We start from the raw sequence: 26,225 nt of genomic DNA on the forward strand, positions 1-26,225 counted from the left end.
ACGTCTTATGATGTCCTTGCAGATGGACAATACCTAGCGAAATGCTATTTCCAGGACAGTGCTTCTTTTGATAGAAGTGTACGTGATAATTCAGATTTCCACTTTGCCATTAGCATTAAATATGGAAAGGAGCCACTCACTGGGGGGAATGGTACCTGCTCTGGCACAAAGACCGCGTGGCACCACAAAGCCAGCAGCAGCAGCTCCGTCTCTGTCTCCATTCAAGCAAAAAAGGGAGGAAGCCTGTGCTTCTGTCAACAAGACAGGTTAGCTCGAGGTCTGATGAACTCCCTCACTATCACAGAGCAAGCCACCCTGCAGCTGTCACTTTCAATTTCCTCCACTGAAAAAAACAGTCAAAAGATCAGGAACTTTGTTAAAAATATTTATTTAAAAAAATACAATTGTTTTGCATGTCTGGTTGCACATAACTATTAACATATGATTGACTTGAATAATTTGCTACAATGCTTTTTTAAAGCCAGCTTGCATTATACAAAGCAAATCCCTCTGTCAGTTCTTACATAAAATAGTTTTCTTTAACTATTCCCACCCCATTTTTAAAAAAAGATTGCAATACATTGATTTTTTTTTTTTTTTGCACAAAAATTGAAGCAATAGAAAAGTCACCTGATTTCTCAGGAAAGACCTTCATTATGTTTGAATAAAAACTGCCAATATGCCACTCTTGAAAAGTAGGATTAGTTACTTTGAAGTGTCAATACAGTGCACGTCCTCCAAAGTAAGTTTTGCATCATAGAACTTTGCCCTCCAAATTCTAGTCAAACCTGAAATGTGTTCAAATAACTGCATATCTGCGATAATCAAGTTGATCAGACTTTTTTTTCAATATGATATCAACATGCTGAAGGTCTTCCTAATATGTTATCTTGGAAGGTTAAATAAAAGCAAATTTAGTAACACTGAACAATTACTGAAAACTTTGGCTATTTATGTACTTGCATTACATACCAGCATTTTTTTAAAACACAATGGCATTAAGATACTCTTATACGTTTTTTTTCTTTTTTCTTTTTTTCAAAAAAAAAGTTCGACTGAGAAGCTACTCTCTCACAGGCAAGTTTACCCAACTGTAAGAAGAGCACCAAAGCGGTGTAAGGTTACAGTTGGCTCTAAAAGTCCATGTCTGGAGTAAGTCTCCACTGTAGGAAGCCAGCAGATGTTTGCTATAACACAACTTGCTTTGTCTCTCAACTCGGTACTATATATGCATATTAAACGCAATTCTGTTCTGGAAAGAGTAACTGAAAATGTTATTTGCTGACCTCAATACCATTTTTACTTAAAGTAAAGTAAAATCAAATCCATTTCAGAGTTAAAGAGTTAACTTACATGATTGTCTCCACAGTCTGCCCCAAGCAGAAATGTCAGAGCTGCTGTAGCATTGAAAATACTGCAGACGTCATCCCGCTGATTTACAGAGAATCCAAATTAACCTAAAAATTCACTTGAGGAGTAACACTAAAGGCATCAGAAAATCACTTTCCAAAACAGATATGCACTTTAAACAGAACGACGACTGTCACACGTTACCACAGCTGATTGGGTTGCTGAAGCTCTCTAAAATTTAGCTTAACCTTCTCTCCCTGGCTCTCTCTGAGCCACGGACAAAAAGCTGCAAGGACCAGATTCTCAGCTGGTGTAAGTCAGAGCAGTTCTGATGAAGCCAAGGGATCTCTTCCCTTTTACAAGCTGCTGGCATACGACTCACGTCTGCCATCAGCTCACACAGCGATTCTCACATTCCCAAGACAAAGTCTTGTGCTGGTTAACTGTCCCTAGTCAGAGTCATTTCAGTCGCAGATTAACTCCAGCTGTCCTAACATACATTAGAGGAGACAACCGCTATCCTTACCATACATGTCACTTAAATTTTCCCGTTTATGCATCTCTATTATTAAGAATATACTTCTCAGCTATAAAAACAGAGGGGTTGGGAGAGATAAGCATTAAATGTGCTACTGTACTTATCACAAAACACTGTGACGTACATAAGGCCATCTGGTAACACTGCAACAGAATACAAACAAGATTTTCAAAGGGAGTTTTAGAATACATTTTTTTTTTAACTACAATGAATAATCTCAACCCTGTTCACAGAGAATTAACGTTAAAACTAGTACATCATATATATAAAACTGTGCAACTGAATAACAGCAGAACAAAAAGTCAACACAATTCTATAAAGCGGTTTCAAAGCCTGAAGATTTAAGACATGCTAGCCAAAAAAAACCACAATGCATCTCAAGGAGCCTAGAGCAAACCCAGGTATTGTAACCCCCCCCCCCCAGCACACAGCACACACTAGGAACCATGCAGAAGCCATCCTCAAAGCCTTCCTGTGTTAAAAAAAAAATAAAAAAAGAAGGAAAACAAAACAAAACAGCTTCCAGTTATTAGTACAGCACTGCTGCATGTACTGCCCAAGGACTGAGGTGGGCTCCAAACACACTGCCTTCCAGCCTCTCGGACTGCACTGCTTACAGTTCATTCGGTGTCTCCATTAAAAGACCCCTGTTTTCCAAAGGTTGCTAATTATACCGTTACCCTCTCACCCTGCCAAAATCCCTACTTTGAGATGAAAACCTTCTGCAATGCGTGGTCTCAACAGAGAAGTGTTTCAGGGGAAAGAAAAATCCAAATTGTCGTTCCATTAATATAAAATTATTCAAAGATACAGTTAAGACACTTTTATAGAAGACGTGGCATACAGCAATGTCAAAGATGCGTTTAAAAATAACCTTTGGCAAATACTTAGCCCACACCATGGTAAAATTGATTTGAGTACTTAAAAAAAAAAAAAAAAAGGGAAGGAAAGGAAAGAAAAAGCCCTCAAAAGCCTCAACAGCATGTGCAAAACATTTAAAAGTGGCAACTGCATAGTGCAGTATTTGCTCTGAGTGTACACCGTAAGCATCATTTACACAAATCTGAAAGCCAGAGCACATACCGAACACACATCCTCTCGGGCAGTGACTGTGTGCACATGGACGTTCAGAAGACGAGAGCTATTCCAGTCTCAGTTAAACAACGCATACAGAAAACAAGTCTTCAGCTGTAGAAGCATGCTTTTTAATCAGATGCCTGGAATAGCTCCACAAAGTCTTCACCAACATTCTTTGGAAGGGAAGGGTAAACAAAAATCAATTCTAGTCAGTCCTACTGTTTTCTATAGAATAATTTATATGAAGCTGACATCTCGCTATCTGAAAAGGGAAATACATTAGCTTACACATCCAAGCAGAAACATTGGGCCCTGCCCAGTTTTATTACCTTACAGGTCACTTTATTTTTATTTTTAAAAGTATGCTCATGGTCAGAAAAGCTGCATCCTCCAAAAAGAATCAACGTTCTGCAGTGAACATATTCTCCCTTAATTTTGTTTGCTCTTTGTACAAAAGCAAGAATAACATTCCTCAGTTCAAAATCTGCAAGACACCCAAAACCAACGCTTAGCCTTTCTGCTTTAGGCGGTACCAAGACAGGCAGAAGGTCTGATAATGATACTCAACACAAAGTAGAAATATGGCAGCACCGCCGTTCCTGTGGCTTTGTAGTTCCTATATTACATCCTTATGACTAAAAGCAGGCTACAGAGAAAAGATTTGGTTCTGTTTTCAGAAATATTTCTGTCCAGAACCAGCTTTATAAAGGGGTCCTACAGAGTCAATGCTATTCGCTCAAACTACGTGGAATGCCATGTTCACAGATGTCAATCCAAGAAAGTCTACTGCAGTAATAGCCCTGAAGAATTGTGTAGAACAACTGTCACTGCATTTCATCCTTTAATCTTCACCTGACAGCCTCAGATTTCAGGAGATCAACTCCAGCATGTCACATATTAACCACCACTCATCTAGATGGCAATAGCCAAAGGCTTCCACATTAAGCAGATTTCCTAACGCTGTTCAGACTAAACAGCAGCCATTGCCAATTACTGTTTAATTAAATTCAAATCAAACCATAAAAATTCCTGTTTAGGCAAGACACACTATACCTCATTAAAACACCCCAAATAGCTTCTAAGCAACACGATTACAATTTTCATGTACTTTCAACTTAGCTGCTGAGTGTAAGATCCCGTGGTGCTCGGGCTGCCTGTCCGCAATACCATGCTCCGTCATTTTTAAGACAAAATAAACCCTCCATACCTAGGACCCGAGAGGCCAGACGGTATGTAATATTTCTTACACAGGAGAACTAAGGAACAAAACAGAACAAAATTGTTATGGACACCCAAAACTCAAACATCAAGTTTTAAAATACCTGTCAACTTCGACAATGTTCCTTAACTACTGATGTAGTTTATTTCATAGCTGACAATACCAAGATAGCCTCTTGATACAACACTGAGATGTGTCTTGTAAACAAGTATGCATTAAAAATGGAAGAGGTTAAATTGTATAGTAAAAGTTGAGTACATACAAAAAAACACTATAAAACAGTAGCAAAAAGTAACTAAAAGATAAATGAATAAACCATGGGTAGCCAACAGATTGTCAGCACTGTAGGTTCCAAACTCAGCACTAGAATAATGCTACCGAAGTGGACCAGAACTCTGCTTGTGCTCACCTGAGAAACTGCATCGATGCGCTAGGCTAGCTCTTTTATCCGGTCTCGACCTGCAGAACCTCTCGCATGGAAGTTGAAGTCATGAGGGAATCTGACATTAAACAGGTCGGCGTGTTGAAAAGCTTGTGAAGGAAGATATGCACATGAGCAGCCTTCACTGTGGTTAAAATGAACACTATGAAAACCAAGAAGAATCTGTTGGATATCTGAGGTTTGAAAACATATTAGAGGGAGAAACTATCCCAAACAAACTGCTGAATAGCCAAAGCTTTCCATATTTTAATTCCCACTCCGTTACACCAAAGATGCATGGATACTGAAGTCTTAGGACACTCTAAGTGAATACAACGAATTCTCCAATTTGAGGAATTTCATCACTTCCTGACCTATTGCAAAATGCAGTTTGAATGTGCCAAAGACAGTGCATAGGAATTACATTCAGCTGTCACTGCTGAAGACCAATTTCTGAAACAAGGTTCTAGACTTAAGCTGCTAAGAAAAAAACCTTCCTTCCATCACCCTCATTACTAGGATCACATTCTCTGAAAATGGGTAAGACAGAACAGGGACGGTTCTCTAAACGTAGGCTGTTATTAACACGTTTCTGCTTTCCACGGATTGTCTCTGCTAGCAGCACACGTTGCTAGTGGCATCCTGACGGTTCAGGATCTCAAAAAAACAGACGTAGCACAGACAGCACCAGCAGCGCAAGCTTTGCAACTCTGCAGTACTATTATACAGCAGCAATGACATTTAAAAGAGATTTCCAGAAGCGAGGCAGATGTTCAGCTTCCATGCTCATCCAGTCTAATTCTACCACCATCTATGAATTAACCGATGCAAATACTACCAAGCATTCGACAATACCACAGTTACTTCAGCAACATGAATTGTAACGTAATAAAATGTTTCTGTAATGCTGCACTATTTTTAAAACCAACACGGTACTATACCCATACTACAGACTGCTAACATGATAATTAAAAGAGAGCCTACATTAACCCCCACCTTCCCTACACTAAAACCAAGTTGCAAACTGCTCCTGCAGTGAGCCAGCAGAGTACCAGCAGTTCACACAACCAAGCTCCGAGGATGTCACAGCGACACTGTGCTGTCAGGAATGTGATCCAAAAAAGCTGGCAGTTATACACGTATTAGTAAATGTCCTTTTAATGAGGCAGCATATATACAAGACACTATTATTTTAAGTGACCTGAAAGTTACAGTGGGGAAAACAGGAGCGAACTTCTCTCCCACCTCACCTCGCCTAGTCTTGCTTTTCCAACTGCCTCCTGAGATTATAATCCTATGTGGGACCTTTATTTTCCAAGGCAGGTGCCCAAGCAAAAGCAGTCACCTTCTCATGTCATCCGTCAGGAAGTTGGGACTTCACCAGATCGAAGCCAACACATCCAGACTGCGTTTCACACTCTCTGAAGAAGGTATTCCTGAAGGTGAACACGTATTTCAGCCACCAGCTGTGGCAGTGCAAGCTTATGCAGCTACTTGGAGAAGAGCATGAAACCAGGCCAAGCAAAACTGACAAGCTACATTAGCATTTGGTTCTCTTGCATACCTATGCTGAAAGTGATACAGTTTACAAAAAAATAAGTGCACGTGTGCACATACACAACTTTTAAACAAAAACTTGGCTTTTCTCCATAGGGGACAAGGAAAGGGAAGCAATTAAATTGCAAGTCTTTAGTGCTCATTAGTTATTTTTAAACTCTAATCCTAGTCTGCAATGTTGCTCTCAAATCCACACACACAGTGGGCATAAAATTGGCCAACCTAAAACAACCATTAAAAGTGCTGCTATTTATATATAGCTATATATATTTTCTAGAGCAAACTCATAAGCTATCATGCAAACCAGAAAATTCCACATGCCTGCTCTTAACTATGATCTGCAGGTTTCTTTCTGCATTTAAAAAAAAAAAGTCAATATTGCACATTGTCATTTTAAGAGCCACTGGCACAGGAACTTTATCCTGCATCTGCTGATGTGTAAAACGCGAAGCAGTGTCGTGCCTCTGACGTGACGGCCAGGAAGACAGTTCGCTACGTGAGCTCGCGCCCTGCTATCTGCACCCCAAGATAGGCACCCTCTTTTCTCTCACCTCCCACCAGGCAGAGGACTTTCTGGATGAACAATGCCCAAAAAGCAACTCCATTACACCCACCCAAGGCTAGGGCGCCCTACCGGGAACGTACTAAGTGGTTTACATATTTCAATGCTAGAATATACAGAGAGAAAATCACTGCAGTAAATTAAGTCTTGGGTATTGTCATACGTATGCTTTAAAGTGAATTCAGAGTCCACAAAAGTGGCAAAAGGAAAACTCTGGGAAGGCAGAGCTCACCACTCACCCACCAGACAGGTGCACTAGAGCAGGAAGCACGCTGCCAGCTCCTCTTGCTGTAAAGGTACAATCTTTTTTCACTGCTCATCAAAACCTCAAAGACGGGCAGTGAGGATACCGAAGGAAAGAGATGGTCCCCATCTGTTTTCTAGTGGGTGTTTTTATCCATATGTCACCAACTCACCACACGTATGTGGGTAGCAAACCGAAGTTGCTGCCTGACAGCAGAGACCCAAAGTGGAAGGGCACAGAGCTCGGTGCCAGCAGACCAAGACATCCAACCTCTGAGGGGGCCGTGCGAGGAGAGTCCCTCTTCTTTCATTCCTCAGTTCTCTTAAAAGGCCTCCTGAGGTTTAAAAATCTAATTACAAATTTCATTTCGTCAGTGGTTCAAATGGCTCTGGAAACTGATCCTGTATTCATCCACACACACGGCCACCAAGGAAAGAAAAGCAAGCGCAAATTTACAGTAAGGTTGATACGCCACGGTACCTCTCTCAACTAGCTGTATGCACTAAGCCTAACGTTTTTGGGGTCTGAGTGCTTCCTCGTATAAAAAAAGCTATAGATGTAAAGCAAAACTCGAGATAAGAGCTGGGAGAAGAGGAGCTTCTCCACTTCACCTGTGGGAAAAGAGCAGTAACGTTAACGTTCAGACGTTAGTGTTCTCACCCACGGCTTGGGTCTGATAATCGCGCATCAGGCAGCAACCTCACGTAACAGATACACCCTCAAACCTCACGTAAATCCATCACGCTGCTGATCTAGCAGTGAGATTACAGGCTTTAGAACAGGTCTCTGGCACAAGAAATGTTTGGACTTCAGCATTCAAACTTTCTGAGAACTGAAAGGAACTAATCCCACCATTCGTTTGTCCCCAGGCCTTGCCTCCTCACCGAAGGGAGGGCCAGGAAGCATCCAGAAGGCAGCCAGGCCACTTCTGCGAGAGGCTGGACTGTCTGTGTACAATGCCATTCAAAAATTGTTCATATCTGAGTAACGCAATCATCGAGTATTCCTTGAAAATTTCTCCCTGCAAAGAGACAAGACGTTTGTACAGCAGATAAGACGCGGGCTGTTTTGTTGCTGCAGAAGTTATCAGGCCCCAAGGCAAAGCCGAGTGCACACACACCCCTTTCCCAAGCATTTCCTGGAATGCCAGCTTCGATCACGATTAGATTTCTTCTTGCCAAGCACAGGAAGCAGAAGAACAGAGGTTTTCCAAGAGTCACAGAGAAAAGACTTCTCTGATACCATTTACTGCAATCAGTGCAGACTCAGTTACTGCAACACCAACTGAAACTCCCTTTATCCATAGTGAAGTCTTCCAAACCAAGGAGGGAAGAGAAGAGACCGGAGCTTCAGCTCCTATTAAGGCGTTTGCATATACATTCCCAATCTGGGTCTTCAAAAAACAGGAATTTTGCAAAAAAGGCATTTTATCTGGGAATGGCAAAAACTATGACTTGATAATCTCTGTGGAATTATAAATTGCTCGTTTAAAAAACATGGTTAAATATAAGTGTCATAATCTTTCCCTTGCTTGCCAATATGTCCTTTCCATGAGTTCATGTGCTATGTCTTCTGCAGATCAGGGGAAAATGGGCCAGGGGTAGAGGGTCCATCCAGTCCAGACAGAGTAAATGGGCCATGACTGTTCAGCACTGATGGAAACTAAGAGACAAAACAAAAATGAGTAAGGAAGAGGCTATTTTGACTTACTGTTCCTCTCATATCTGTGCATGTAGAAGCTCCCCCAGAAACAAACTAACAAAAACTCGCAAATAATCTTCTTGTCTTCCCCAAGTAATTGACTTTTAAAATGCTACTGCATCACAGATAGCTGGATTTGTGCAACTGCAACCAGCGTCACCAGACAGACCCAGTCTGCAGCCTCTGCGCTGAGCACTGCCTATCTCCTAAACTAATAAGGTCACAAGACAGGGACTTTATAGAGGTTGTTGAGAAACCACGTTCTACATTGTTCCTCAATTAATTACCAGCTATTTATAGAGGAAAAGGTCCAACGCATTTTCAGACCTAGCTGTTTATTGCCTATCCTGACAGTACACATAAGGTACTTCCTTCATCTCCATGGAGATGTCAGATATAAACCCAAAAGACAAGCAGTTAAAAATTTCACCCTCTGCCTATGCAGACTCAGGCAACAGATAGAGGTACTCCAATTCCCAAGTAGAGCAAAATCAAAGGTAATTACAGCTAAAGACTTTATTTTCTTAATTTAGAAGGCTTTTTTCTTTTTTAATCTTATATGAATAAAAATATTTACTGAAAACAATGAAGCGGAGAATTTCTTAACCATAAAAGATAGAATAATACAGAGCATACACGAAATGTGCTACATACTGCCACAGAGATCACACACAGAGCCTCCCTTCTTACTAGTGCTGAGGTTTAATTAATGTCCTTCAAAGGAAGAGGCTGTTAACAAACTATTAAAAGAACCACGAGAGAATAGCAAAATTCCACTTCCAGGAAACTCTTAACCCGTGAAGTTATAAGGAGGCAAGTTTTACAGGAACGGCAGACTTAAAAAACATAATTTAACTACAGCAGATTGCTATTAATTTAGAACATTTCTGAAACAACAACATTTACAATATACTTAAACAAAACGGGGTAAACATCCACTAAGATTAAACTTGCTCTCAAAAGCTAACATGGGAATAGAAAACAAAGATGTCTACTTTGTTTCCACTGGGTACAAAATGACTCCTTGAATTCAAGGAAACTGTCAAGCGACTTTTTAGTACTTTAAACTTGGAATAACTAAGCAACCGAAGTATGAACTACTCCCTGAAATGCTTACTTGCCTTATTAAGCAGCAAGTATTACTGCCTAAACCTGCCATTGGATTTTTGGGGTAACAGATCCCAGCAGGTCTTCTGAAGAAGGGGGCATTGGTTAAGTGTAGGTCAAACAGAGAGATTGGCTGAACTTACCTGAAAGAGTGTGTTAGCACCTTGCAACCTTGCAGGACTGAGAGGAGCAACCGGGCTTAGGGTACTCCAGAAATGAATACTGGAGAGCAAGGGACTTGGGGTCAGCAAGATGGGAGTCTGCAAAACACATGGAGACAAGTCAGTTGTTTGAAACCTGCACTGAGTAATAGATAGCACATGGAAAGCTCGCCACAATAATGAGCTCCTACAGCTGCGGAGGGCTGGATCCAAATTTCAGAAACTCCCCTTCTCTCCTTCCGCTTCCTCCCACCTTCTCCTCCTCCTCCCTTCAAGCCCCACAACAGCAGCAGTCATCGGCTCTCCCTCCCCTTTCTCAGCAATTGGCCCTCTTCTCCCAGCAGCTGCCAAATCCCGCGCACAGCAAATTGGCCTCTCCTGCAATTCAGTACACAGCACCTGCAATGACTTGGGAAAACTCAGCCTATGAATTTAATGTGAGTAGGCAGTGGGCATACACATGGTCTGGGTGACACTGGTGATGTAAGCCACAATGAAATAAATTCACATCCAGCTTCTGAGTGCTCTGGATGTTCCAGGTTCGCCAGCCAAACACTTCGAGGGGCGCCAGAAGAGCAGCTACACTTGATTTTCCCCCCCCGCCTTCAGCCAGTTCAGTTTTCTATCAGCGGTTTCCCTGCAGTTTCACTCCAATTTATTACAGGAAGGAGATTAAATATATACAGAACAATATAACAGCATAGTTGGATTCGGTTCTCTTCCAAATTTTCCAGGAGGAATGAAAGCTTTCCTTTCCCACACAGCGGTAACAACCAAATTCTGCAGCCACTCTTACCACCGTTAACTCACATTACTCTGGTCTGAAGTGAAAGGCTACTGAATCAAGTGAAAGAACTCGGCAAACAAACACCTCAGTGGTTAGCTATTTTTAAGCATTTTCAGAATCAGCCCGAAGGGCAGGGTTTAGGCTTTTTGAAATAATTCAGTGTCACTTTGGGAAGATTTACAAAGGATCCTACTGGTGCTGGGCTTTGCCTTCCCCATGCTAACACCGTACAGATGCGTATAGCTGACGTGCCACTTGGACACACTTTGGGGTGAGAGCTAATGAAGATTATGAATAAAATTTCTGTTTTATAAGAAAATGGAAGTAATGTCATGGGTTTCAGAGCTCCCAAATACTATCTACTGGCTTTTAACTTTCCATTTGCCCTCCCTTACTGTTTAAAAACATAACCACTACTCTTTAAACAAAAAAAAAATAGGAAAAAAAAAGAGGTGGCAGGGGTAATTCGGTTACCTGAGAGAAAAGTGCTGGAGTAAGAGAAGCGGTGGGGAGAGAAGGGCTCAGTATTCCCAACGGACTTGGATCACTGCCTGTAATGACGAGAGTAGGAGCCAACTCCAGCCCTTTGGGTTTTTTAGATCTGGAGAGATGATTGGCAAATTCCTTCTCCAGCACAGATGAATCCTGCTCTTTGGGCTCTGGGGATTGATGCTGAAGGCTCTGAGCCTGCTCCAGCTGCTGCGAAGCCACCGACTCTATGTCCGTGTCAATGTCCAGGTCAGGATTAGAACTCAGGGGGGGCGAAGGGGGAGTGGAGGGAACTTGCAGAGTGGGAGAAACCGAGGATACAGGCGGAGTTGGGGTGAAGCTGGTGGTTAAGTTTGGCAAAGGTGCTGGAGCTTCAGGGACAGTTAACTTGGGTAGAACGAGAGTCTCCAAGGTCTGGAGAGTTTCTTCTGATCCCATGGAGAGAGAGGATGCAGCCGAAGGGGCAGAAGCGGTGGAAGTGGCAGAGACCGTTGAAGTGGTAGCGACCAGGGGGACAGAGGACGGCTTTTTGGAGGGCATGGTTACAAACTTGATGACAGACGGTGTTGGATCCTGAGCGGGTTTCTTCTCTGTCAGTTTCTCGGCTGGATTCTCAATCTTGATGGACCTGAAGAGTTTTACACTGGAAGAGTTCAGGGAGTTCAGCGTAAAAGAGGAGTACAAGCCTGAGTGGATATAGTCATTGCGGCTGGAGGACTTAGCACATGACTGAGACTTCTCCTTCCCACAGTTTTCCACATCCTTTGGAGCACTGCTAACTTCCGCAAAACCAGTCATTTCAGGGTCTCCTTCTATACGGCCCACGACAAGTGGATCCATATTTAAAATCTCCGGATAAGAAACAAACTTGTATACAAACTTCTTACCATTCACTTTTTTAATGATATTCTGTGGGTAAGAAGATATATATTTTTAGCCCTTCAGATTAATTTTCTTGCTACAAACATTGCCTAAAATAGACTGAGGAATTAAATAGTTGGTAGTCTTTCACTGAAAATTGTTTCTATTTATTTTAAAATACACACTGCATTCTTGCAATTTAGTTATCCCACCAAAGCATCGTTTCCAGAGCTCACAGACAGAACACTAGAGCAGGTGAACTAACCCCGACCTTAAATGTACTAACAGCAGCCTTAAAACTGCAGAACAATTCAGTTTACAGTATTTTCAAAGATCAGCTAGGAAACAAAAGATACCCGTTACCCCCATAAAAGTTAAGATCATTGGTATGTGTGCAGTAAGTGCAATCTATCAAATCACATCACCCTTATTCTTAATAAGGTAATAGTAAAAGAAAGAAGCTGAACTGGTCAGCAGAACGTAGGCTTATCAGCTTTTGCAATAGGCAAAGTAGCATTCATCAAACTTGGTTTGTTCCTAACTGCAATGCCACAAACAATTTGGGCCAAAGAATATTATTATTTATTGAACAATTGTTATTTCTGAGACCTCTTGGTATAAAGGCAGAGGTAAGGAAACCGTGCTACTCAATAATAAAAGACAAGCAACAAACCATACCCTACAAACTGACAGGTTCCTCAGGAACTGTTTTTGTGTTTCAATCCCGTACACCCACACAGTAACAGTTGTGGGATAAATGGCTTATCGAAAGGTTACCGAAATGAAGATCACAATCCCACACTGCGGTTCTAGTTCAGCTTTTTGACACTACACGTGCACTAATGAAAGGCTACTGCAAGTTCTTAGAAGACATTAGCTAAATAAGAGAAGCACCTTACTCTACTGGAATAAACTCAATATCCTTCTTAGGGGTGCATTTCTGAACACAAGGAGGAAAAGAAAAAGACTGGGCTGCCACACAGGAAATCCTTATTTTGATAGCTCCTTCGTAGAGACAATTACAGAAAAGGTCTCAAGGTGGTGCAACATTCACCATCTGGACCATCATTATCATTCTGTTGCTTAAATTGGAGTGTTGAAGATTTTAACACTTGCAAGGACACACATGTTCGGAGAAGGGTTGCAAAGGAGAACATTATTCAAAGAAGGATTCATACTAGCAAAGACACAAATCAAAGACGATAACATTTTGCACAAATGTATCTAGAACCTCGTAACATAACCACTGGGAGGAACCAGGTATGAGGATAAACAAAAGGCAAAAAAAGCAAGTCTAAACAAAAACTAGTGCACCTCACTTAAGTCTGGGAGACAGAAGTGACACCTATCCCCTTGAAGAGAATGAAAAAGGAAACAAAGCTCATTAGGCGGGTAAGATGGATAAGGATTTCAGGTGGATTTATGGACTTTGTTACCTTCACATAATAGTATCTGAGAGCACGGCTGAGTTTATCATAGTTCATACTGGGCTTGTTCTTGCGGATTCCCCAGAGTCTGGCCACCTCCTCTGCCTGCAGCAGTTTGAACTCCCCGTCGTTGGAGGTCCAAGAGATGATATTCTTGTTCTGAGGCTCTTGCAGGAGTTGGAGGAGGAACTGCCACAGGGTGATAGCACTGTCCATAGCAGTAAGCTGAAATTCAGAAAGGCAGATAAGAGGCGACAGATTAGGACCGGTGCGTTTTCTGCATCTCCCTAGAAGGGGGTACGGGTGCAGAGATGTTATTTCCAAAGGCAGCAAGAGTAAAAATTATTAGTCACCAGTCGTGAAAGATGTTCCCTGCAGAACAGAGAGGCTGAGAGCCAACTGCTATCGTCTCCTCCCACATGTCAGTCCTTTTCACATGGGTTATATTTAGCCTCATTTAACTAAATCAGGTCACTTTGGGTAAGTTGCAATGAGTCATTATCCAAAAAAAAAACACCAAAAAACCCACAGTTTCTAAGTTGTTCCATGTTCACCCATTCTGACTTGTACTGCTTTATAAAAAAAAAAAAAAAAAAAGCTCAGGTGCACTCAGGTAAAATCAAACACCCACACTCACCTCCTCCGTTTCTTACCTGCACCCACCTCCAGCCTCCGGGTCCTTAACAGGGTGGAGAGCGGATCAAGCAACTGCTTAGGCTACCTGGGGATGTCGCTGTGCAGAACAACTCAATTTTCCTTCATTTGTATTGCTGCTGTCCCTCCCAATCGACCCCCGGTCTCCCCTCAAACCTCCTCCTTTTCCCAAACGTCATCCCCGTGTTTTACAAGAAAGCAAGCTAAAAAAAGTAAATGAAATGGTTTCTGATGCTGTCTTGGCTTTTCTCTTGATTCCTCTCGTGTCTTACCTACATGAGTCTTTTAGGCTGAGACTTTCTAGCACTAGTGCCTGCCAGTCGCTTCACCCACTGCCAGCACGGTTTTCCCACACTGGAGCTGTGGCTGGATAAAGTCACCGGGGGCAGACGAGGCGGCAGAGATGCCATCTCTCCCTGACCATATCTGACCGCGCGGAACAGCACTTCCACAGACGTTTTGGAGCAGAACGCAAATAATCCTGTCTGCACAGAGGAAGCATGAGGATAAGCTACGCTGCGAATTAACAGATCAAATTATATTAATGCAGTATCCCACATGGATTCCTTTAGTCCAGAACCGATTCTTTCTCGCAGAATCGCAGAGTGGCAGAGGTCGGAGGGACCTCTGCGGATCAGCTGCCCCAACCTCCCTGCTCAGGAAGGGTCTCCGACAGCCCCGTACCCAGGATCATGTCTGGGTGGCTTGTGAATATCCCCAGGGGAGACTCCCCAGGCTCTCCGGGCAGCCCGTGCCAGCCCTCCCCGCCCTCCCAGCGAGGAAACTGTTCCTCACACAGATGGCTTCAACTTCTTCCACTGCAATAACAAGAAACCCGGCCACTGTGCAACAAGAGCCTTCACGGTGGATTACAGTGACGCTGTTCTGATATGTGTAACTGCTGGATTCCCCCCCAAACAAATCCCAGTAAAAAACCTATAGAGCACGGGGTTTCTCTGGGGGGGAGTCTGCAGCCCCAGCGACCAGACACCAGGCTCAGCACCGGCATCGCGCCCAGCCCCAGCAAGCGGGACCCACGCCCGCGCTGTCTGAGGTCCAGGCATCCGCAGGGCTAGGTTTAAGATCCAGGCGGCACTGCCAGCCAGTTCATCTGTTACCAAGGGCTTTTATTCCAACCTCGTTACTGCCCAGCACTCACCCAGCCCTATATAAGGAAGAGAACCGGCTTCGTGTCAGAGCCTCCCGACTCACTCAGCCCTGTAAAAGGATTACTGCTGACAGCTCACACAGGACCGTGCATTCTTATTTAAATCAGGTGCCCCAGGGCAGGTGTTTTTTTGGGCAGAGCCCATCTCGTTGAGCCTATTTTTAAGACTACCTGCCTAATGGCACGCTTACGTGACTCCAGAGGGATGTTACATTGATCAAGCCAGCTAAATTGCTGCAATTACACGCAACAATCTCAAAATGAAGGACACCCACACCACCTTGTTATGCTGGCCTAAGGTGCTTTCCTCGTTAATTACCGCACGCATACAACTCCACGCTTGCCCAAATTAATTGCCGAGTACTCTAAGAAAACATCAGCTGCTGAGCCCAGTGCTTTGAGACTTCCCACAGCGCGCTGGGGAGCCGAAAGGCCCGGACCTCTGGGGCAGGGAACCGAATTCAATCCTTTCCAGGACTTTGACTTACGTTCACACTCACCAGGAACCTTTAATCTCGTTTAATATCTGCCTGCTGGCACGGCCAGGGACGCGCGTGCCGCGGAGCACCACGAGCGGAGCCTCACTGTGCCGTCAGGATGATGCACACGCACGGCTGTTGTACAGACATAAGGACTTGATTCCACCATTCTGCAGAGCTGTCAATACCCGCGCTAAGTGCTAACAGCGAAAGAGCAGGAAAATGAAGTTGAGTGATTATTCCCACGCTACATTTATCTGCAGCAGCTCCAAAGCTCGTAACAGCACTGCACCAACTAGCGCTGCCTGATGCAACGGGAGGTAATCACACAGAAATTAGATTAGCAGCAGAATTTCAGAGTGGCAGAGGTTTTTCTTCGCCTAAAAACCTGTGCAGATTTCATCCCCCAATTTCAATGCCATAATCCCACCGGTGTGCTTCCCTTCGGGAAGAAGTACTTTGCTGTTATCATCTCAAAGCTCACCAACTGCAGTCAAATGATTGCTAGGCGAAGGCTGGTTTGCGATTGGGATACACGGTGCTGACCAAACTGTGTGTGCACAGCACCAAGTTCAGCAACACGGCCTGTGCCTGTAGTGACTGAAATGATATTAGATAAAGGATTTCAAAAAATCACCTTTCACGGTGATGTGCTACGCTGTTCTAAGGAGCACTGACCAAAATAATAACGTGGATGCTCTGCGCAGAGCTCACGGTGCCTGGGTCCCAAGCATTGCAGTTTTCTGGCTGGAAGAATCCTTCCCCAGGCAGGGGCACAGTTACCGACTGTACTGGCACGGTAATCAGCTGAGTTTCTAGCAATGTCTCTAGCATTTACAGGCTTTAGTGTTGTCATGATCCCTCCCATCACTTATAGGATATGCTGCACGTGGCCATCACCCTCCGCTTTATCAAGTCTCCATCAGACCCGTTCCCAACAAGGCAGGGCAGTTTTACTGACGGCCCAGCTGTCAGGGAACACAGGCAGAGAGCAGTGTGGTGCTGTTAAGGGGCAGGCTGTATTGCAGGTGAGAAGAATGAACATCCCTCTTTATTAAATATTTATTGTGCACGTGTACAGGAAACAACAGAGGTACCTCAGCGTCACTGGGAGTTTTTCCTGCAGACTATATCCAGCAAGGAGGGCCAGCAAATAACCCTCCCAGCTGGTTAAATCAATGGGCTCGACTCCCCTTTAGAGTCCAGGAGTAAGCTGCAACTGGGAGAGGGTAATACATATACAGGAGACAGCGCTGCAGGACGAATAAAGGCTCCTCTCATTTGACTTTATTAAACTTGCTTTGGTACCGCCTAAGAATACATCAAAGAACTGTTGCTTCTTCAGGAAAAAACAGGATTAGAAAAAAAAAAAACCACCACACAAAATGTAAAATTAAAACCAGTACAGCCGAGTTGCGCACCTCGCTTTGTTTGATTTAAGAAAAACCAGGTACTGCATTAAAAAGTTCTTCCTTCTTCAGCACCGGGGGCAGATGGCAGCTGTCTCCTTCCACGAGCCCTTACCTCGCAGCCCCGAGGCCTCCTGAGCGGTGCCAGCGCCCCGTCTGACCCCAGCTCTGCAAAACACCTCCAGCTGCCGGGTGGCACTGGGCAGCCCAGCTTCTGTCCATACCCCAGCCCTTTTTAGGGCCACGTGCTCAAAACTGTCCCCCTCCTTCCGCCCCAAGAGGGGCAGGAATTTGGCGGATCCTCTTGTCCTTTTGATTCAGCAAAGCCCACTCCCCAGAAACGTTACGGGCTCGTTGATTACAGGAACTCAAAGGCATGGGGATGAGGAGAGGCACCCACCATCCCACTCCTATCCCCGCTAACAATGGCAAGGCGTTGCTTCTTGCATGATTTGTACGTAACGTTTCAGCTTCTTTCACATCTACGGCTCCTTTCATCAAAAGGCATCAATCTCCCAGCACAGCTCCCTGTCAGCATAAAAAGCCTCCTCGTTTGATTGCTTTTTCTTCGAGATGAATACACCAATAATTACAAGCACACCACTGCAAACTGCCTCCTTGCTGAAGGTTATTTTCCTTCTGAGAGTCCACGGAGAAAGACAAAGGTCTCATTTGAAAAGACAATGAGGGAATTAGGCAGCGAAGCAACGGCGCTGTTTATGACAACAGCCTTCCCACTTCTGCACCAGTTGAGTACGAGGAAAAAATAGTTGCTAGAGGCAGAGGGCAGTTATACTTTGTAATGAGCATGCTAAAATAGAGCACTATTATTGTCTTGAGATCTTCTCTGCCGCCTACGGCTGACCCTCGCAGCACACCGGGTAGCTGACAGAGTTTGGCTGCAGTTTGCTGAGCGCGCACGCTGCAGACCTGAGCGTGCTCGGGTGGCTGCAGCCTCTCTGAGGTTGCTGCAGCTTTGTCTGAGCCCTGACTTCACACAGCTTCACGTCTACAAGAGCCAGGACACGAGATAGGCATCTTCTCGAGCGACTTCTCACCCATCTCGCCACAAGCCGCCTCGCACAATCCATGTGATTACAGAGCCTCCAGGCTCTGCCTCGCTGGGGGAAGGAGAGCGCGCGGTCACTGCGTGGCACAGCTTAGGAAGCGGCATATGATTTTACCGCGGCCAGCAGCTGTACTTACCGCTGCAGAACAAACCGAGGGGTTCGGCGCCCTCAGCTCGGGGGGAGAGGGGCACCCGCTACGCCCCGGTAGGCAGCAGCCAGCCGGGACAGGGCAGGCAGCAGGGGCAGCACCGGAGGGGCTCTGCCCCAGCCCCCCTTTCAATGCCTTCTGGCAGATTTCCTGTGCTTTGACTCAACACCGAGAGCAGCTCAGTAATCCCGCGCCTCGGTTTGTTCCCTTATCAGCATCTGCAGGCCGATGACTTTTCCAGATGGGCCGGTTACAGGAGGCAGCTCGACAACCCTGCCAGAATCCCCCCCCCAGAAGCCAAGGCCGGTGCAAAGGAGAGGGGAAGAAAAAGTGTCACAGCCCTTACGAGGGCAAAAATCCCTCCCAAGCACGTCAGGGGCACGCTTACAGCTGTCCAGACATTTACACAGAAGTGACACCTCACGAGCTGGCTGAGAGCAGCATAAAGCAGGAGACACGGGGTGACGGTGCCACAGAGGATGCTGCTTGAAGCCTGCCAGAACCGAATCAGTACCACCAATGTGCACAGCACCCTGAAAGCACCAAAATTCACCAGAAGAGAACAAAACCTCCCCCCAAATACTTCCGTTTAATAAATAAATTCAAACAGCAATGATAATTTAGAGATTGTCTCGGGGTCCTCGTGCTTAATGGTGCAAATCAGCCGTGCAGCGGGCCGGCAGGTGAGCAAATTAAATCCTTACACAATTGCAGGAAGCTGGACTCGCTGTGCACACACCACAGGGGCACCCTGCTCCCGCACAGCGAAGCTGAGCTGTTAGGGCTCCACTGTACAAAACCCTCCCCATGTTTTTTTTAATAGCTGAAGATGGCCATGGTGCGTGAACAGAAGGAATTTGTAGACAATAACCCCTGTTCTGTTGCGCAATATTCCTGTGGAGACGAGGCTTTAGATGCTTGTTCCAGGAAATTAAAAAAAAAAAAGGCAACAGTTTAGATTAAAGGAGGTTTTGGGAGGTCACAGGCCCAACCCCTGGTTCAAAACAGGGTTAACTTCAAAGGACCGTCAGGCTGCTCAGTGTCTCTGTCCAGCCAACAAAATAAGCAAGTATAAAGCTGCGCTATTCCCCTTATTCCTTTTATTTTACTAACGGGACGAGGAGCTGTAACATCACTAATGAACTATGCAATTAAGTGCTCATCAGCACGCAATCAAGCAACAATTTCATTAGCACTGCACTCCAAACACCCCTGTACCAACACACCTCTCGTAAAACATTCTCAAGCCCCCGGGAAGGTGGATGACCTGAATTACTCCTTGCAGTGTTTTACCAATTTTGACTCCTTTTAGGAGCCTGCTGCCCAACACGTGTGAAACCTAGCGGCCAAAAATCTGCCTCAGCAGGGTGCTAGGAGCGGGACACAGCCCGCTTCTGGGACACACCGAGCACCGTAAGGACACCTGAACTCCTGCTGCCATCGCTGCTTGCTTTCTTAGCTTACTTCCCGAAGACAGGTGAATTACCTGTTAGAAGACTGCTGTGCGTGTAAAACCAAGTTACCATTTGCAAGGAATTAAATTAGAGACACACATTTTCCCATCTGCAACATCAGCATTAAGGTTTCCAAACCCCAGTAGCTTTCCAAGAAGCACTCAAACTGCACCTTCCCTAACAAATAGCAAAATCGGGTAAAAATAAGCAAAAAAAAAATCCCAGATCCCAGTAAATTCTAGTCTTCCCCTTGGCCCTGGTATTCACGGCGCTGTTGTTTCCCAGGCGGTCAGGAAAATCAGCTCGTTCTGAACGAGAAGCCGTGGTTATCGAGGCAGGAAGCTCCTTGGAAGGAAACGCTGGAGGATGTCCTCGTGATAAGAGCTGCTCCACAGCTTTCATTGCCTAATCCCTCTCCAAGTCTGACAGTCATATTTACTTAAAACAAACGCTGCAATAAATTCTCTGTTCTTGGCTCGAAAAATCAAGCTGCAAGTTTATATGAAATTAAGGTATTAGCAAATATTTTGGGTTTTCGGAGCAGTTTGTTTCATCTTTTTAACTCCTGCCTGAGAAATAAGTACTTCTTGTCCCGAATTTGCATTTTCTAGCCTTCCCCACCTTTCGGTAGCAGGGGAACAGCCAGGAAAAAACAGAAAGAATGGCAAACTTCAAAGACACTCGATTTTTTTTATCTGGCACTTGGTTTGTTTCTAACGCTGATGTGACCGCCTCTAATAAGCCACAAAGATATGTAATTGTATGAGAGCTCCTCTTTCAGTGGATTACACTTTGCTTCCTCCTCCTCTGCCACGGCAGCGGCCGCGGGGAGCATTTACCAGCAGCAGATGGATCTGGCTGCGGCGGGCACGGCACGGCACGGCTGCTGAATGTAAAAGCATCCGCGGCGAGGAGCAAGAGGCCGGGTCCCCGCACCGTGCCGCGCAGCGAGCCCCGAGCAACAGGCTCAGCGTTCCCCGTCGATCCTAACCTCGTTACGAAGAGGAAGCCTCGTTTGAGCTGGAAAAGGTTTCCTTTAATAATGTTTATGATACACGCAGCCCGGTTGCCATGACGATGGAACAACTCCTCTCCGCAAACAGGCGCTAAGCCCCTAAAAATAAACAAGGCCGGGCGAAATCACGGAGGCCGCAGCTCCGTCGGGAAGGCTGCGCCTGGTGCAGGGAGCGCGCTCGCCCTGCGTACGAGGGGGAGAAGAGGAAGAGAGAGCACCGCTAACGACTAAACCCGGCACCCACCGCGCGCGGCTCGCCTGCAAGGCGCCCGGAGCCTCTGCTCAAAAATAAAAACAGCAGGGCACAGGGCAACGCCGGGTTCCCCCCTCTGTGCGAGGCAGCAGGGGGATTGCTGGCAGCGGGCCTGGCGCTCAGGTGAGGTTGTGTAACAGGCAGGTGCGCGCCGAGCCGAGCCGAGCCGATCCGAGCCGCCTGCGTGCGTGCACCGGCGGCGCAGCAGCGCCCATTTGCATACTTTCTCCACGGATTCCCCTATTGATGTGGGGAGGCATCCACCCATCCCGCAAAGAACACACAAGCGCTCCAAAAAATAAATAAATAAATAAGTAAAATTACAGAAGGCAGGGAGAAAAAAAACAAAACAAAAAAAAACCCGACCACCCGACCGAGCGTGCGATTCCTGCCTCCTGCTCACCTCGGGGGGGGGGGGGGGGAGGGGGGGGGCAAAGAAACGGGGCCGGGGGGAAAAGAGGGGGCCGGGGGGACCTGGGGGAACCTGGGGGACCCCCCCCCGTGCCCCACGGAGCCGGCCGGGGCCTTTTCTCCGTTCCCCGGTTAACGGAGGCTGGAGGGGGCCGGGACAGCCCCCACGGCCTCTTCCGCTCCCCAAGGCCAAGCCCCCACGCGTGGGTGCCTCCCCCACCCCCCGACCCCCTCCCCCCAAACCCCGGGACCCCCCAGCCCCTCCCACATCCCCTCAGAGACGCCCGACGCGGCCCCCCCGGTGCTGACCGAGCCCCCCCGGCCCCTCAGCAGCCCCCGGTGCCCGCAGCGAGCCCCGAGCCGGGCCCCCCCCCGGTACCCCCAACCCCCCCGACCCCCCTCAGGCCCCCCCAGCCCCCTCAGGGCCATCACCGGGCCCCCCCCCCGGTCCCCTCAGCCCCCCCCCCCCCCCAGCCCGTTCGCTCCCGGTCCCCGCTCACCGAGGAGGAGCCCCGCCGGTCCCCGGGCGTCGCGGTCCCCTGGCGGCGGGCAGGAGGTGGGAGCGGGCCCCCCCGCCGCCCTTCATGGCCGGGCCGGGCGCCGGGCCCCCATGGCGGGCGGCAGGAGGCGGCAGGAGGCGGCCGGGCGGCGCAGGGCAGCTGCGCGGAGGCGGCGGCGGCGGGGAGCGGCGGGCGCGTTACATGGCGGCACCGAGCCTCCGCGGCCGCCGTACGCCACGCTTCCGCCCACGGCCCCCTAGGGACGCGGGGGGCGGCCAATCCGCGAGCAGAGAGAGGGAGCCGTTAGCCAATGGGACGGCGGTACCCGCCCACCTGCCCGCAAAGGCTTCTGGGGGGTGTAGTCCGCGGGGCGCGGAGCCCGCCCAGGCCGCTCGCAGCCATGTGCCCGCGGCCCGGCCTGGCCCGGCCCCGCCGCCGGTTCTGCGGGACGCGGGGTGGGGACACGGGGGGAGCCGGGCGGGAGGGGGGGGAGAACGTGCTGGGCGCGAGGATCCTAACGGGAAAAGCCAGGAGGGAAAGGGAAAGCGGAGTGAGAAGTGAAAGCAAAGCGAAACAAGAAGGGAAAATGAAGTGAAGCGGAGTAAGGAGGGAAAGTGAAGCGGAGCGAGGAGGGAAAGCGCAGCAGGAACCCAGGAGCAGCAGTTCACAGGATTTAGGCTGCACGTTTCCGAGCTGATAGCCGCAGCCAGAGCAGCAGGGCTGGGGGAGCCCGGCCGCCCCTCGCCCTCAGCACCACGCCGGGTTTTCGGGATTGGGACGGAGGAGTCAGTGGTTGTGTCACGGCGTGAAGGAGCAGCGCCCGCAGTCATGGAACACCAGCAAAGATGGCTTAAAATTTAAAAGACCCCAGCATGAAGACGGTAGAGAGGGGAAAAATAAATAAATACTTTCCAAGGGATAACACAGAACAGCATTCAGCTCGACAAAAAGCGTCCAGGTGTCACTCGAGCAGGGGACGACCCAATGTTTGTACTCTGCAGACGCCAGTGCGGACGTCCCTCCGTCCACCTCCGTGCAGAGAGCTCCCTGCTTCTGCCTATGCCTGTGGAGAAACCCGCACCAAGATGGTTCTTCCTGGGGGAAAGGCACAACCCCATGTTGGTGCAGGGGAGTGGGGTGGCACCAGGCCATGTTCAGGAAGCCCACCTGGACACATTCCTCGCAGAAGGCTCCCGGCTTGGGCCAGGGCTTCTCTATTCCTGCATTTTTTCCATGTCCCATTTGATCCTAATGCTCTGGTAGCAAAGACATAATCCCTGGGCACTCCCGAGGCTGAGCAGAAGCGAGAGGTGATCCCAGGCTTGCAGATAGGAGACCGCACACGCAGCAGGAGCCTTAATCACACTGAAGCTCGTTAAAGCAGCCCAGGCACGCACTTGAGTCCTCAAGAAACTGCTCTCCTATGGTCAGCTACTGTGTTTGTTGCTAAGGGGCACTGCCTTGGCCTGCAGCAGCACACAGATGGGCAGTTTCTGTCCTGAGATACGTACTAAAACCAGGGTCCACACCAGTTTGAGAGCAGTTATTTTCCCATCGGATCAGGCGTCAGGAGCAGCAGGTGAAGGGTCAAGCAGGCAGCATGCTCCCCACTTCCCTCTGGTGCACAAACACCCGTCTTTGCCTCGCCGTAAGATTCCCACCCATTGGCAGGGAAAAAAACCAAAGAATTAAGCAGCACTTCACTGTCAAACACCACACATGCCAAAACATGCAGCCTTCAGTTTTCTAGACACATGCCGGTAAGAGGTTAGATGTGTTAGCACAAAGTCTTCTGTGCACGTTTCACCTACTTGCCTTCCTACAAACTTGACTCCTGCTCAAGACGTAGGTACAGGCCAAAGCACCGCTCAGCCAGGTACGTTTTTGTTTGGGAAGTACCAGCATCCACAAGCACACAAGAAGGTGTAGCTGAGATCATGGTTAAGCCCGAGCAGCTCCAGCTACAATTAATGCTGATTCTATGAAGGCAAATTGTGTATTTTTACCAGCTCATCCCCTTCGGCTGGACCCATTTCACGTAGTCAAATGACTACCACAAAGTGAAAGGAGATTTATACTCAGGAGCAAGATGGGAAACACAAACACAACCTTTCAAGTCATAATCCCTTAAAAAAATACCCTTTCTCAGCATTTACTGCACAAGTTACAAGAGATGGGAAGGGAGACAAAAGCATGGAAAGTAAGGAAGTTAAGGGAATCCTGGCACAACAGAACGTGAGAAGATGCCATTCAAGATGCCATTTGACTACAGCGAAAGGGAGGAAGCACAGGGCTCCTCTACAAAATGTGCTTTCACTAAAGGGAGAGGGGAAGTTTTTAAGCCAGGCTGACCATTATTTATTTATTTATGGAAGTTAGCTATTACGTCTAAAAAATAGCATGAGAGAGAGTGGACAGGGAGGGGAAGAAAAGAAAAAGGTAAGGAAAAGGGACAAGCAAGTAACTCCACAAGAGTCTAGAGTCAACAATGAGTTTCTCAGCTTTCAAAATAATTAAAGCCCCTCTGAGATGTAGGCATGTGTCACTTTCCTTTTCTTTTTCCCCGTGGAAAGCATTGGTCATTATTTCAACAGAGCCCTTCATGCTGTCCGTAGTGACCCAAGCCAGGAATCGCTGACCCAGGGAACAAAGGTCTGGAGCTCAGGAGGCATTGAGCAGCAGCCTCCTCACCTCCACCTGATCTGCGCTACAGGTGACTCAAACACGACGAACGCCCCGCAGGTGCTTTGCTAACAGATGTCACCAACCTCTGGTCAAGCGGTTCCCTGTGCCCCTCAGTCTTATCCTCCTCTGCTGTGCTCCAGGCTAAGCTCTTGCTCTCTTCAGAGCTTGGACTCCTTCTCCCACAATGAATCAAGAAAACAAAGAAGAAAATAAAGAAAATTCCTGCGCTCTATCAGACTCTTCCTGTAGAGTCACACATGGGAGGTTTGCCAACGTCTGCTTGTGTGCACCTCAAACAGAGCTAAGTCAGTTTGTTTGGGAAAGGAGGAGCACCTGGGTTTACACATCTCAGGGAGCTCTCCTGAAACCGTCGGGTTTCTCCAAGAGCTCCTGCTGCTGTGCTGAACAAGGGACCGGCACACGCTGTGCCCTTCCTTTGAGTGCACGTTCTCATCTGGCACCAGGCACCACTTGCTGGCAAAGGGGGAGAACGAAACATCTCCGAAAAGGAACATCTCACAGGACGTGTGATCACACACCCAGCGTTTCAGCCCATGTGCCAGTCTCAAGCGGGGTCCTCGCACGTTTTGCAAGGCCAACAACCGGACCGCATCTCCGAGCGCGCCACCGCGGCTCCAAGTTCTGCCCCTGCTTCGACTCACCATCGGCACAATCGCCCAGGACACCCAAAACTTCGTATTCCCTTCATGTGCCAGTGTGGAACAACATGTGAATAGCACCCAAAACTCCAGTCTGCCCTGCCACCTAAGTGACCCGAAGGGCTCCAGCTCCAGCCCTGCAACTGCACTGAGAAACAGCCGAAGAAGGGGCTTTCCTGGAGGGATAATAAACCTGCTGCTTTGTGCAGCTCTCATTTTGTTCTGCCTCCCCTGCCGTGGGTTTGCAATCTGACGTGGGTTTGTTCCCATCTGAGACAACATCACAAGAGGGAAAAAATATATAGGACAAAAGGAAGGAATAAAATAAGGCAGGCAACAAGGCAGGCTTTAGGAAAAGCTCATACGTAAAGATGCTTTAAAAAGAAGCTCTCAAGCAAAGGCATTTTAAAGGGAAAGAGCACAGAAAAAAGAAGCTGGAGGGTTACGCTGCTCTTGGGATTGCGGGTGAAGGTTAATCAGGCCGGGGCACCTAGAAATAGATTTTGTCCAGATTGTTGCAAGTTCCAAGCCAAGGACAGGGTTGTAAAGTGATAAGGAGCCGCCGATTCGAGGAAAACACTGGACAACCCAGGAAAAGAAGTGCGGAGATTTCTAAATCACCAACTTATCAGAAAAAGCGAAATCTCCCTGCGTGGCTCTGACTCTGCAATCACATGGTGGTTGGCCTGAGATTGTGCTGGGAGGGAGCAGGGAAGCACAGGCACCAGGAAAGCCAGAAAATTGTGCAACACCTAATCAGACAGTAATGAGGCCTCGCTCCAGAATCTGGAGGTGCTGTTTCAATGCGCTTTCCAACTC

The 26,225-nt window shown here is 47.3% G+C and overlaps 1 protein-coding gene across 2 annotated transcripts; it reads right to left on the reverse strand.

The window, feature by feature from the left end:
• Positions 1-371: 371 nt before the first annotated feature.
• On the reverse strand, positions 372-22,296 carry ELK4 (ETS transcription factor ELK4). Of its 2 annotated transcripts, none has more exons than XM_066983249.1 (5): positions 22,063-22,296; positions 13,511-13,726; positions 11,199-12,122; positions 9,920-10,036; positions 372-8,630 (listed from the first exon to the last, which is right to left on the reverse strand). In XM_066983249.1, exons 2-5 carry the CDS (start codon positions 13,715-13,717, stop codon positions 8,532-8,534), a joined length of 1,347 nt encoding a protein of 448 aa, XP_066839350.1. In that variant the 5' UTR covers positions 13,718-13,726; positions 22,063-22,296; the 3' UTR covers positions 372-8,531. The 2 variants fall into 2 exon arrangements, with proteins under 2 accessions (XP_066839350.1, XP_066839352.1); XM_066983251.1 differs by lacking the exon at positions 22,063-22,296 and adding an exon at positions 14,428-14,897.
• Between the last annotated feature and the right edge of the window lie 3,929 nt (positions 22,297-26,225).

Source organism: Anser cygnoides, chromosome 25 (genome assembly GCF_040182565.1).
Source record: "Anser cygnoides isolate HZ-2024a breed goose chromosome 25, Taihu_goose_T2T_genome, whole genome shotgun sequence".
In the NCBI taxonomy this organism is placed as follows: Eukaryota; Metazoa; Chordata; class Aves; order Anseriformes; family Anatidae; genus Anser; species Anser cygnoides.

Bases quoted from the DNA above. Each gene is read 5' to 3' on its own strand.
- ELK4 (XM_066983249.1), bottom strand. From the start codon at position 13,717: ATGGACAGTGCTATCACCCTGTGGCAGTTCCTCCTCCAACTCCTGCAA. The intron at 10,037-11,198 runs GTAACCGAATTA...TGTGTTTTGCAG, and splicing joins CTCCAGCACTTTTCTCTCAG to ACTCCCATCTTGCTGACCCC. The intron at 8,631-9,919 runs GTAAGTTCAGCC...TTTGTCTCTTAG, and splicing joins GTGCTAACACACTCTTTCAG to TTTCCATCAGTGCTGAACAG.